This window comes from Pyrus communis, chromosome 12 (assembly GCF_041283825.1).
Source record: "Pyrus communis isolate YQ-2024b chromosome 12, ASM4128382v1, whole genome shotgun sequence".
NCBI lineage: Eukaryota > Viridiplantae > Streptophyta > Magnoliopsida > Rosales > Rosaceae > Pyrus > Pyrus communis.
The window spans coordinates 7,611,124-7,623,702 of record NC_142576.1 but is presented as its reverse complement, the minus strand read 5'-3'; the positions used below and the strand labels follow the sequence as shown (position 1 = coordinate 7,623,702).

General features: G+C 37.1%; 2 protein-coding genes and 1 long non-coding RNA gene across 4 annotated transcripts; 2 read left to right on the top strand and 1 right to left on the bottom strand.

Annotated features, from left to right (window-relative positions):
• The first annotated feature begins 4,440 nt into the window (after positions 1-4,440).
• On the top strand, positions 4,441-7,365 carry LOC137744929 (NADPH-dependent aldo-keto reductase, chloroplastic). Its single transcript, XM_068484747.2, has 7 exons — positions 4,441-4,837; positions 4,973-5,023; positions 5,511-5,587; positions 5,708-5,795; positions 6,068-6,343; positions 6,526-6,753; positions 7,046-7,365. Exons 1-7 carry the CDS (start codon positions 4,718-4,720, stop codon positions 7,127-7,129), a joined length of 924 nt encoding a protein of 307 aa, XP_068340848.2. The 5' UTR covers positions 4,441-4,717; the 3' UTR covers positions 7,130-7,365.
• Positions 7,366-7,971: 606 nt separating this feature from the next.
• On the bottom strand, positions 7,972-9,677 carry LOC148692261 (uncharacterized). Its single transcript, XR_015954211.1, has 2 exons — positions 9,357-9,677; positions 7,972-9,228 (listed from the first exon to the last, which is right to left on the bottom strand). It is a non-coding gene; the product is annotated as an uncharacterized LOC148692261 (long non-coding RNA).
• A 68-nt stretch (positions 9,678-9,745) lies between these two features.
• On the top strand, positions 9,746-12,360 carry LOC137744753 (NADPH-dependent aldo-keto reductase, chloroplastic). 2 transcript variants are annotated; one of them, XM_068484547.2, is made up of 7 exons: positions 9,749-9,937; positions 10,043-10,093; positions 10,591-10,667; positions 10,757-10,844; positions 11,257-11,535; positions 11,668-11,916; positions 12,082-12,360. In XM_068484547.2, the coding sequence occupies exons 1-7, from the start codon at positions 9,749-9,751 to the stop codon at positions 12,166-12,168; spliced, it is 1,020 nt and encodes a 339-aa protein (XP_068340648.2). In that variant the 3' UTR covers positions 12,169-12,360. The 2 variants fall into 2 exon arrangements, with proteins under 2 accessions (XP_088537567.1, XP_068340648.2); XM_088681441.1 differs by lacking the exon at positions 10,043-10,093 and having other exon boundaries at positions 9,746-9,937.
• The last annotated feature ends 219 nt before the right edge of the window (positions 12,361-12,579 follow it).

The window sequence follows — 12,579 nt, the reverse complement described above, 5'->3', positions numbered from 1 at the left end:
TCACCTTCTACGGAGCCAGAAATACCAAGTTTTAGGCAATAAGGTTGTGCATACTTTATGAGGCATTTCACAAACAGTTTGTCCAAATAATGGCATTCAATTATGAGCTCATTTGGAACTGTTTTTAAAATAACTGAAAGTTTTTTGGTGAAAATATTTATAGAACCAATTTAGTGCTTTCTGGTGAATTCTGGTAAAAATAAAAGTGAATCTTGGAAGAACACTTAAATAATTCTTGCAAATCACTTGAAATGCTTTTAGAACTCAAAAATATTTTCGCTAAAAACATCTTTAGTCATTTTAAAAGTACTTCCAATTCAAAAGAGTTGACACCTCAGACGTTGAAAGAGAATGAGGATCCATAGAAACCAATGCACTGTAAAATCATTAGAACCGTTTAATTATATTAAGAGAAGTAAAAGTTATATACACCGCATTGGAATATTTAGAAATGTCAAAAACTCTATAGATTTGCTTACGTAGAAAGCACATACGTAAGAACTAGTGTTTCTAATATAAAACAAACCGTTTTTAAAGAAAACTAATGGAAAATATTTGAAAATTTAGAGTTTTAAAGATAAAGATAAAATAAAGGGCAAATTGAATAGTAGAATGATTGACTTTTTAATGTAAAAATGTGATTTTTCGTTAAAGTAAACAGTACTGAGAGCTTTTTGTTAAAGTTTCCATTATTAGAAATCCAAGTGCATTCCAGTATAGCACTTTGAAGTTTTTTTTTTTCAGAAAGTTTTTCTATGCATGCAACCCATCCGGACATTCAAATCAAATATGAACATGAAAGACTCATTAAGTTTTATGAAAACCTTTTAAAAAACCATGCAACCCTTAAAACATGGTGTTCTACTTAAGTGAAATTACAATTATTAACCACAAAAAGCCAACATCGATTTCAAGGAACCTTCTAACCAAAATTGCATCAAATTACTTTTCTAAATATTCTAATGGTCGCAAATCACTAAGACACTTAGATAGTTTAAAACGGTAATTAATAATTCAAAACATGCATGCATAATATCATAAGTAAATTGAAAACAAACTATATATTCTTGTTAAGGCTCGTGGGCTCGCCCTAGGAAAAGAAACTAGCTACCAACAATCATAAAACAGAATATTATTAAGAACATGAAAAGAAAACACCTTGAAAATAAATTTGAATCGTCAATCCAAAATAGTGCGTGCGTTCTCCTCCTCTCTTTCTCTCCCGACTCTAATGGCTAAATATCTTTATTTATACTACTACAAAATAAAACCCTAAAAGGTCTTCTAAAAAATAGGAAACACAATAGAATAATATAACTAGGAAATACATTCATATTCTAACTTTGGGAAATATGCCCAGCCACAAAGAATCCCACATAATATAACTAGGAAATACATTCTTATTCTAACTTTGGGAAATCTGCATAGCCAAGAAGAATCCCACATTTTTTGATCTTCAAGAGACCAAAAGAAGCCCAAAATAACTTGAATTAAAGCTTGAGATGTCCCGAACATAATTGCAGAAGGCCTCGAACCCAAAAGACGTTATCTGGGATGCCAAAAAGGAGTCTTAAAGCTGAAGGTGCTTAGAATTAAGAATGAATCTGGTTTGTTAAAGAGCATGGTTCAAAGTCCTATAGGAGTTAGGATTGGTCGAAACCTAATCAGATTAGGATGAAGAGTTCTAATCCGAGTATATCTCTAGTTCGGCCATAAGGGGGGTTCGCTGCTATAAATAGAAAAGGAAGTGCATCATTAAATCCTCTCCAAATCAACACACAAATTGCCCTACGCAAAGCTTCTCAACAACCTTTGAGATTTTATCCTCTTCCCCTTTCTTCCTACCAACACATTTTCAGTTTGGATAAATAGCACTTTGAAAGCAACCGGCGACATCTTCAGTTTACATAGACAGCACTAGAGTCGTAGAATTAGCCGACCGAGGAGCACCTTCAGTTTGGATAGACAACACTGCTTTAAGGCCAACTGGTTATTTATCCAAGTCTCGATCGACAAGGATTTTTGAGTCCTTGTTGGTAGAGGTCATCTCATCAGCATTCTCGACGAAGTGAAGTGTCATAGGTTACTAGGCTCGCCACATTGAACACCAAGTTTTGCTTTATGATTGGATATTCACAGGTACATTTTAGAGTTCGGCACTCCGATTGCCGAACCACATTTACCATCGAGACATTTATCTCTTTTGAGTATTTGTGTCAGTATAATCTGACACCGATTTAGCGTACTTATACTCTCACGAATATAATTACCGGGACCGAGCCGTACGCTGACGATTTGCGAACTTCTCAAAACTAGCAGCCTTATCTTCAGGCTTTAGAACCCGAAGGTCAAGACGTGCTCTTTCCTCGGTTACAGTCGCAAGATCGAGAAGTCAACAGTGCACTCAAAGCCACATCAACACATTTAACCCCCCGGCCGAGCTTGACCGATGAGTTGGCATGCCCCACGCATACCCGAATGACGTAGTTAACTTATTAGTTACTCGACTTGCACGCCACATAAGCTTGGTAGTTTTTAGGGTCAACAGCTACGTATAAATTAAATTAAATTATATATTGTCAAACGAGTCGGATTAAAAAGAGCCACAAATAACAAATTTGCAAGCGCACTCTCTTTCTCCAAACTCCGAACAGTTCTTGCGACTCTCAGCTCTGCCCTACAAGCATTTTAGGTTTGGTAAGATGGATGACAATTTATACGACGAGTTTGGTAAATATATAGGCCTGGAAATTAAGTCTGACAAAGAGAGTGATATAGAGGACAAAGATTATGAGATTCCAGACAAGCATGAAGAGATTGCATCGGATGATGACGATGCAATTACTGGTTCCAATGGGTGGTTGACCGCCTCCAATGATGTTGATATGGATAACCAAGTTGTACTTGCATAGGGTAAAAAGTACTAATCAACCATTGAAAAGGTTTACGGTGAAGATGTTGAGACTCTGGTTATGGATGAAGATGCATAACCTCTGGAATAACCCATTATTAAGCCTGTTGGGAATGTCAAGTTTAAGGTTGGTGTCAAGGATTCTTCCACCTACGCGTCAAATCAGTTCCTTTTTGGGACTCATGTCGAACCCGTCTCTGGTTCTGTTACTGTGGGTCAAGGATAATGAGCTTGGAAGGTCCAAGATCGATTATAAGAGATAATCTGCATTTATCACATGGCAGGGAGAAATTCTTTCCAGCTGAGACATCAAAGTTTCTCGAGAAGTCATCTGCTCTAGAGTTTGTTTTCTTTTTTCAACATCTTGGATGGGTTGCAAATATCAACCAGGCTTTTGCAGTTCGAGTTTTGATGCAGTGGTTTGATCAGACAACCAGAGTCGAGAGGATTATGATGAATACACTAGAAAAAGTTCCATATTTTAAGTTCTAATCCTAACCTGAAGACAAGGTTGTTCTTATAGGAGGGGGCAATGTTGTGATTTGTGATTGCCTTAGTCACAATTAGAATTGAGTTAGTTGCTATTCTTCTTTTAGGCAATTTGTTAGATGTCAATTGGCAAAAGTGCATGGGAGTTAGTATATGAAGCAAAAAATAAGTGAATTTTTGTATCGAATCAGTTTTATAGAGAAATTAAATACAAAAATATTGAGCTATGTGTAGTAGATAATTTGCATTGTCTTCAGTCTTGACGAAAAAGTAGCTACAAAACAATCAAAATCAAACACTAAAGCCTCACGCACCTATGAGGAGTGGCCAAAATTTGGTAGAGATGAGTGTATAAATAAGGGATGTGATAGGTATAAATAGGGTATAATTAAGAGATAATATCTTGGAAAGATGATGAGAATATCCCTAATTGATGGTGATAAGGATTCTTACTTGAAGTGTTGATCTTCATTTAGGATTGTATCAAGGGTAATGCTAGAGAGACTAAATTTAGAGACAAAGTTTTGGAAACTAAAAGACATGAAAGTTGATGATTGGTTTATTACTTAAAATAAATATACTTACACATTATTTAGTTTGCAAATTTAGTCTCACTAGCATTACCCTTATTCCTTCCTTTCCTCTTATCCCCTATCATTATGCTACTTGCAGGCTGAATAAGTATTGAGAATGTCACTTGCAAGTTGAATAAGGACTGAGAATTGGATAGCACAAAGAAAAAAAACGTGAAGAGATGAGGGAAAAGGGAGGAATGAGTGGGGTGGGGCGTAATAGAAGAGATGACGGGGATGAATCTAGGTTCTTTATTTAATGAGTAATGTTATACTTATTATCTATTTGTATCATCACTTATAACATCTCTCGAACAGAAGTAGAGTCCGTCAATGCATACGGGTCTTATCTCTAATAAAGACAGTACAAATAATGGTACAAGTAGATGGTAAAAAAAAAAAACTAAAAATAATATTTTTGTTGTTTAATTAAAAAATAAATAATAGGTGCCATCCTATGTGTCAGATGTCAATAATTCGTACTCGAAAGTAAAGCAGGTGAACCCGTGACCTAGAAAAATTTCTCCAACGTCACCCCATTTAGGAAAGAAACCCGCCCCGGAATAGAATATCTTCACATGAGGGGAGATTAATTCAAGCTGAACGATCTCCCATTTCGTGCTCGACCGAAACGCAGAGTGGTTCGTAAGCTTTAGATAATCTGTGATTAATCTAACTACTAATCACAATTAGTAGTTGCAATCTCAAATCGCAGCAAGCACACAGACAGCGAGGGAAGCTAAAAATGGCGAACGAAATTCGGTTTTTTGAGTTGAACACCGGCGCCAAGATTCCTTCCGTCGGCTTGGGCACATATCGCGCCGATACTTATGTCGTCAGCGACGTCATCGCCGCCGCAATTAAGGTACAGCTGCTGTTTTCTCAGTTTCTCAATCATTACTAATTCTAAATACTGATCAGGAAGATTAAATTACGTGCTTATAATTTGATTAGTCTGAGCTGAATTTTGAGTTGTTTCCTGTGGGCTCTGTGTGTTTAGATTGGGTATCGTCATATTGATTGTGCTCGGTTGTATGGAAATGAGAAGGAGGTAACACAACAATTCATGCTTTTGTTTCTTATCAATTTTTTGCTGGAACATTTTATATTGTTGGGTACTTTCTTCTAGAAATTGTTGTTTTGGAGAAGAACTTACTGAAACGGGATCCAATGTGGCGGTATTCCAAGCAAATTACGCACAGCTATCTAGGAAATAAATGCATGATAGTATGTAATGGTTTGGGATACAACCACAATGACATTTCCGTTGTAGGTGAGAAATTGGGTAGGCGGCCGTACCCAAGTTTTTTCTCTAGTTGTAGATTAGTTTCTCCAATTTTTCTTCGATGGTCTAGCTACTAAGTAGAACGGGAATTGAACACTCAAGATTGAATTGTGGAGATACTATTTTTTCTTACTTACCAATCTAATGGGGTAATAAAGGCGGACTACTCTCAGTAGTCCGGACTATTAAAGACTTACCTTAGTTTCTCTAGTTGTTTTGAGACTTTGAAAAACTTTGTGGTTTATGTATATAGATTGGTGGTGCTCTGAAAAAGCTATTTAATGACGGTGTAGTGAAGCGTGAGGACATATGGATCACCTCCAAACTCTGGTTTGTTTTCACTTTCGCTTAGATGCGTGATTTCATACTCTGCTCACAAGCTAGTTTGCTCGGCTGTCAATTATCATGGCCTTCACCATCACATTCTAGTTAAGATTACAATTAATGCAGGTGTAGTGATCATGAACCAGAAGATGTACCAAAGGCATTTGACAAGACTTTGCAAGACTTGCAACTTGACTATCTGGATCTTTATCTTGTATGTCCTCCACCTTTAATCTTTCCCTTTTTAGTTTTGCATGCACCAAAAAGACGTCACCAGAAAGCGATCCTTCATATTTCTGCTTTACTATTTTGCTTTTGGAGGTAATAAATGATTAAGTAATCACATGCCATGTAATAATCAAACCGAATTTGAAGAGACTGAGACTTTGGGAGCTTCACTAGCAAACCTATTAAGTTTTGATGCGTTCATAGAGAGTATTTGAGTTGTTCATTTGCAATCGAATGTGACAAAAATCTTTGGTATAGGTGCACTGGCCAGTGAGCATGAAGAAAGGGTCAGTTGGCTCTGATCCTCACAACCTAACCCAACCTAATATACCCAGTACATGGAAAGCAATGGAGGCACTCTTTGATTCTAGCAAGGCCAGGGCCATTGGAGTCTGCAATTTCTCTTCAAAGAAGCTCGGAGATCTGTTGGAGGTGGCACGAATACCTCCTGCAGTTAATCAAGTGGAATTGCACCCTCACTGGCAGCAACTAAAGCTGCACGCTTTCTGTAAAGCCAAGGGAATTCACTTAACTGTGAGTATGCTGATATAAAGTCGTTTGTTGTTCTTATAGGTAGTAATATCTCCTCAGCAGTTATCTACTGTTAGACTACTGATGCCATGACATAAACTTGTGTGAATGCATTGAAAACACAATGTACTAGTTCTCAATCTTTGCCGCAGTGGCTAACTACTGATATATTTGTCCTATTCCAGGGATTTGCACCATTGGCGAGGAACAAGGTCCTTACGAATCCTATTGTGAATTTGGTAGCAGAAAAATTGGGCAAGACTACTGCCCAAGTGACTCTTCGGTGGGGGCTGCAAATGGGCCACAGTCTAGTGCCTAAAAGCACAAATCCAGAAAGGATACGGGAAAATTTTGATATTTTCGATTGGTCTATACCTGAAGACTTGTTTGCCAAGTTTTCTGAAATTAATCAGGCAAGTGCCTTTCCCCCTTCTTTTCATTCCTTATTTCTTGTTCTATTTGTCTTAGTTTTTGCACTTGATTGTCATTATAAGACAACCTTCCGTCAGTCAAGTTTGTTCGATGTATCATTTGAATGATCATATTGATTAGGCACTTGTAAGCTGTGACTTTATGATAATTTGCATATTCGTAGTTATTCGACCTTGTAAATAAGAAGTAGAGACATTGGTTTTCTAGTATGCAAAAGGGGTTTAGTTTCTTTTGGATGGTTGAATTCAATGTTCTTTTTGATTGATCATGCAGGAGAGGCTTATTAAAGGTACTGGTTTCGTGCATGAGACTCTAGGTGCATACAGGACCGTGGAAGAACTATGGGACGGCGAGTAATGAGCAGAACCTTGATGTTAGGAATGTCTTGAGTATAGTAAGTCGGGGAGGATTATCCTGTACGTGAAGATATTGCCGCAGGTCGAAAATGTTGCATCTGTTAGGTGTTGAAATGGTGGAACTGTTCACTGTTGCTTGTTCAATTTTCTTTCCAAACATGCTTTTTTTCTCATCTCTGTACAATGTTACAGAAACCAACTAGTGGTGGTCCGATTTCTCTGCCTTGCCTTTAACAATGGCTCTCATAGTCTTTCACAATCACGTTTGCTCCTTTTGCAGAAAAGGAGCCTAGGGGTGAAAATCAAGGTGCAAAAAACACTGGCCATTTCTATAGGAAATTAGGAATGTATTCATGATTGTTTTGTGACCAAAACAGCAATTTTTCTTCAATGCTACGTAGCATTGAATAATACATATAATAATAGCTGAAACTGAAAATAGAATATCTAAATAATTGTATAAATCAAACATAATATACTCGCGACATTAAATGATACGTAATATTAAAGCCACACCCACTAAAATTGAACACAAACAACAATTTGCTATGTTCTCCTGTATTATTAGTGCTATGAAGTTCATTATTATTATTTTTTTTTAATGAGAATAATGGGTGTCAAAAGAATTTGAGACATCTTCAAACATTATAAAGACAAGTGTCATTTACCAAATGTTAATTCATATTAAATTTTCTGCTTTAACAAACATATCTCTTCTTCTTCTTTTTTCTTTTTATTTTTTAATAAAAAAAGAACAACTGATAGTGAACTATGATTATTTACTTTTTCTGAGCTTGAATGAAGCTAGTTGGGAATTGCATAATCAAGTATATTCACAGCTTATAAAATATATCTCAATCAGTGTTGTTGGAATATTTTAGTATGACCATTGTTCAACTCCTTTAGTCCTTACACTTAAGGAGTCCATCTGTTATTCTCCCTAACCGCACGTTAGACTACATAAAAACAGAAAGTTATGCACACATATCGAGTAATTATCTATTTCTAAAGAAGCAAAACTTCTTACATGTAAAAATACCAAGTATTTTATTCTAAATATTCTCAAATTCATCAACCGTGACACTGCGGTGGATTATTTGCTACTACTGCTGCTGCCACTCCCCCATCATCCTTCCCAATCAGTTTGTTGAGTTGCTTTTCCTTCAACTCGCTTTTCCTCTTGGACTAGTGGTCTGTGGATGCGAGGAGCGAAAGGGAAGAGAGAGAGTTTAGGTAGGGTTTCTCAAGATTCTGCGAGAACACTTTTCTGGAGAAACATAGAAGGTTGCGAGAGAGAGGTAGAAGAGGAGAGCACAACTGATGATAGAGAGAAAGAAGGTAGGATTGGAAAATTGAAAAGTTCTTTTTTTTTCTTTTTTTTTTACTGTTCACCCATGTTTTACCAAAATAGTTGTTTTGTTTAAGCTGCTATTTCCAGCTTCTGGGTTTCAGCTTTTTTTCACCCATAACTTTGAAAAGAAAAAAAAAGGCTAATTTAAAGTGTTTACCAAACACTTAAAATGCTCCAACTTTTTTTTATACCCACTTTTTTAAAAAGTTAAGCTAACCCAAATAAGGACTAGTTTGGGATTGTTGTGCTGTGAGAATAAACAGTTGTGAAAAAAAAAGTAGATAAGTGTTTGGTAAACTATGATGCTAAAAGTGCTTTTAGTAAAAAAAAGCAGTTTCAGAGTATTTGGTTAACTTTTATATAAAACTGATGTGACTGTGTAAAATGACTAATAAGGACATTAATCATTCATAGAAGAATGTCTAATTTATCAGCAAATCACATAGAAAAATCATCAATCATTCATAGAAAAATCATAGATTGCAAAAACACATACTAAAATCCATATCTTTATGTATCCAATTTTTCAAAATAATAGAGAGGAAGATGACTTGGCTTGCTGGTTCAGTTGATGTCGGTGTCATCGAAATCGTCCTTAAGTAGGTGAAGAAATTGGCATTGGCTAACTTGCTTTCACCCGTCAGGGTCTTGCGGAACGCCTTGAGTGGGTTGATGAGATGTCTATGGCCATGGTGAAGCCCTGGTCTTCCATGTTGTTGAAGAAGTTCATCATCATCGGTCTCATCACTCTGAAACCCAGATTACCCAGAATTGCAAATCACTAATACAAAGTTATATAAAATAAAGTCTTACACGTAACTTTTGTAACTTAAAGCGTAATGAAATTGAATTAAAAACTGGTTTGACTTTGACACACCTCCAAAACTCACAAGACATCCCTTTTCCATTCCAGTTGTCGAGTCCCCTAGAAAACGATCGACGTCCTTTTTTTTATGACTTTGGATAAAATGCAAAGAAATAACTGGTTGATAACTCCGCCACGTGTTTTACCCTTGGCCACTCGATGACTGGCTTTCACTACTAAAGGTGGCGTATTCCATACCAACGGCTCAGATCTCCCTGTGCCATCTGATACCAGGACCAGTGGAACACTACCACATTCCGAAAGTGGAAAGTAGTCTCTTGTCAAGCAGCCGTAAACGATGACGTATCGGCTTCCGTCAATCAGTCGTAAACGATGACGTATCGGCTTCCGTCAATCAGTCGCCGGCTCCTTTATCTTTATATACGAGCTTGAAGTCGCTTTCCATGGAGATCACTCGCTGTCTCTCTCTCTCTCTCTCTCTCTCTATACATTTACTCTCTCGCTCCGGAGAAATGGCTGACGACATTCGTTTCTTCGAGCTGAACACCGGCGCTAAGATCCCGTCGATAGGGTTGGGGACCTGGCAGTCCAGCCCTGGCGTCGTCGGCGACGCGGTTCACGCCGCCGTCAAGGTATTTTTCTTTCCCTTACTTTACTCATATCATTTTGTGTTTCTTCTAACTGAAAAATCGAACATTTGCGGTAGATAAGTGAATTTGTGGTTTTAATAATTGCAGGCGGGGTATCGGCATATTGATTGTGCTCAAATCTACGGCAATGAGAAGGAGGTAATTGCACTTGCTTTTTACTAAGTTAGTTATTTAAGTCCTCGTTTGTTAACTATTTCGTTTTTAGTTTTTGGATTACAATTTTTGTGCTGGAGATAGAGAGTAAATATATGGAGAAAAAGAGTAGAGAAAAGTGATGGAGGGATCTGTATCTAACAGAATTAATAAGGAAAACTAAGAACTAAAAACGAAATTGTTATCAAACGAGCTCTGAACATTTGTTGCAGGTTTCGTTATAGGAGCGCCATTCGTCTTTATGTGTTTAATCATGTTAAGAAAATTGCTCCCAGCAACTGCAAACATTAGGGTTTTAACTGTTTTTTTCTTTTCTTTTCTGAGAGCTGATTGATTGCCTTGCATTGCCTCTTAAATTGAATTAATTTGCGGGCATTTCTAGGTATTCAAATCCAGATAAAAGTTGGAATTATTCATGTTAGACTAATTCTTTGAGTGGTTACCAGAATTTGGTTTAACCAACATGTTTTTATTTCTTGTAGATTGGTTTGGTTCTGAAGAAACTGTTTGAAGAGGGCGTGGTGAAGCGCGAGGATTTGTGGATTACCTCCAAACTCTGGTTTGTTTAATGCTAATTTAACTGAGTACTAGATCTTGAGGAATTTCCATGAGGGCGTGATGAATACTGCTTTGGTTGTTTATCCACAGGAATACCGATCATGCTCCAGAAGATGTACCAGAGGCATTGGACAGGACTCTGAGAGACTTGCAACTGGATTATGTTGACTTGTACCTTGTACGTATTACCTGTCTAGATCTTGCTCTCGAGTCATGCCTGTTAGAGTCTGATACTAAATTGTACACATTTTGTTTTATAATTTAGTTAGTGCAGAGGTCCTTTTGAAGGAATGGAATGGTAGCCTATTTTCCGTAGTGTGATCTTATAAGTTACCTTCATTTTGTTTTATAATTTAGTTAGTGCAGAGGTCCTTTTGAAGGAATGGAATGGTAACCTGTTTTCTGTAGTATGATCTTATAAGTTACCTTCAAATGCATTGATTCCTTCTGAGTCTGGCTATGTTACCTGCATTTTGCTATACATTATCAGGTTAAAATCATATATAATCAACCTCATCATCTTGAATTCCTTGTGGTATTCTGTGGACATTATTATGCTGTAACTGATGAACCTGCTGAAAATTTTGAAGATACACTGGCCAATCCGGATGAAGAAGGGGTCATCAACAAGTTTTAACCTTGAAAACTTTATTGACCCTGATATCCCTGCGACTTGGAGAGCAATGGAAACACTCTATGATTCGGGAAAGGCTCGAGCTATTGGTGTAAGCAATTTCTCCACAAAAAAGCTGTCAGATTTGCTGGATATTGCACGTGTTCCTCCTGCTGTCGACCAAGTGGAGTGCCATCCTTCGTGGCAGCAGGACAAGCTACGTTCTTTCTGTAAATCCAAGGGAGTTCACCTTTCTGTGAGTATGCAAATACTGAATCGCATTGTCTGTCTTGAGTAGTTACAACATACCTGTCTGTAATTGGGTAATAGTTTTATTTAATTTGCTTGGCATGTTCAAATGGGAGATAATCATATATTTTGCTTTCAGGGATATTCACCACTTGGCTCTCCTGGAACAACATGGATCAAAGGTGAAGTCCTTGATAATCCGATTCTTGTGACAGTCGCTGAGAAATTAGGCAAAACTCCGGCACAAGTTGCTCTTCGTTGGGGACTGCAAAAGGGTCATAGTGTTCTTCCCAAGAGTACCAATGAAGCGAGGATCAAGGAGAACCTTGATGTGTTTGGTTGGTCTATCCCAGATGACTTGTTCGCCAAGTTTTCTGAAATTGAGCAGGTAAGTCGTCACTGGAATTGATTCTTCTCTATTCTCACTGCTATTTGTGCCCTAACTTACCTACGGGGAGGATGCCATTGTTGCGTTATCCCGAGCGAATCATGCACTAATAATTTCTATGTAGCCTTTTCTCCCAACTAACTACATTGATTTCAAATTATGCAGGCAAGACTGATCAGATGGCTCTCACCTGTTCATCATACTTCTGGTCCGTACAGGAGTTTAAAGGAATTCTGGGACGGAGAAATATAGATTCTAGAAAGACTGATGAATCTTTAAGTGGTTTGCTACATGAAATGTAATAGTAATGTAATATTAAAGAATAATGTAGATTGTGATATGTAGCGTAATAAGAATGTAACATTAGAGAATAATATAGATTGTGAACGTCTACAAACATTAAAAAGATAAGTATCATTTACCAAAAGTTGGTTCCTATTAAAATTTTCTGCTACAATATGCATATATCTCAATCACAGTATTGTCAAACTATTTTTGTGTGAACGTTGCTTAACTCTTTTAGTCCTTACACGTAAGGACTCATTTGTTAACAAAAAGTTACACACACCTATCGAGTAATGATCTGTTTGTAAAGAAGGAAGTCTTTTACATGTAAATAAAATCTAGTATTTTATCTTAATATACCAAATTAATAGAAGATTT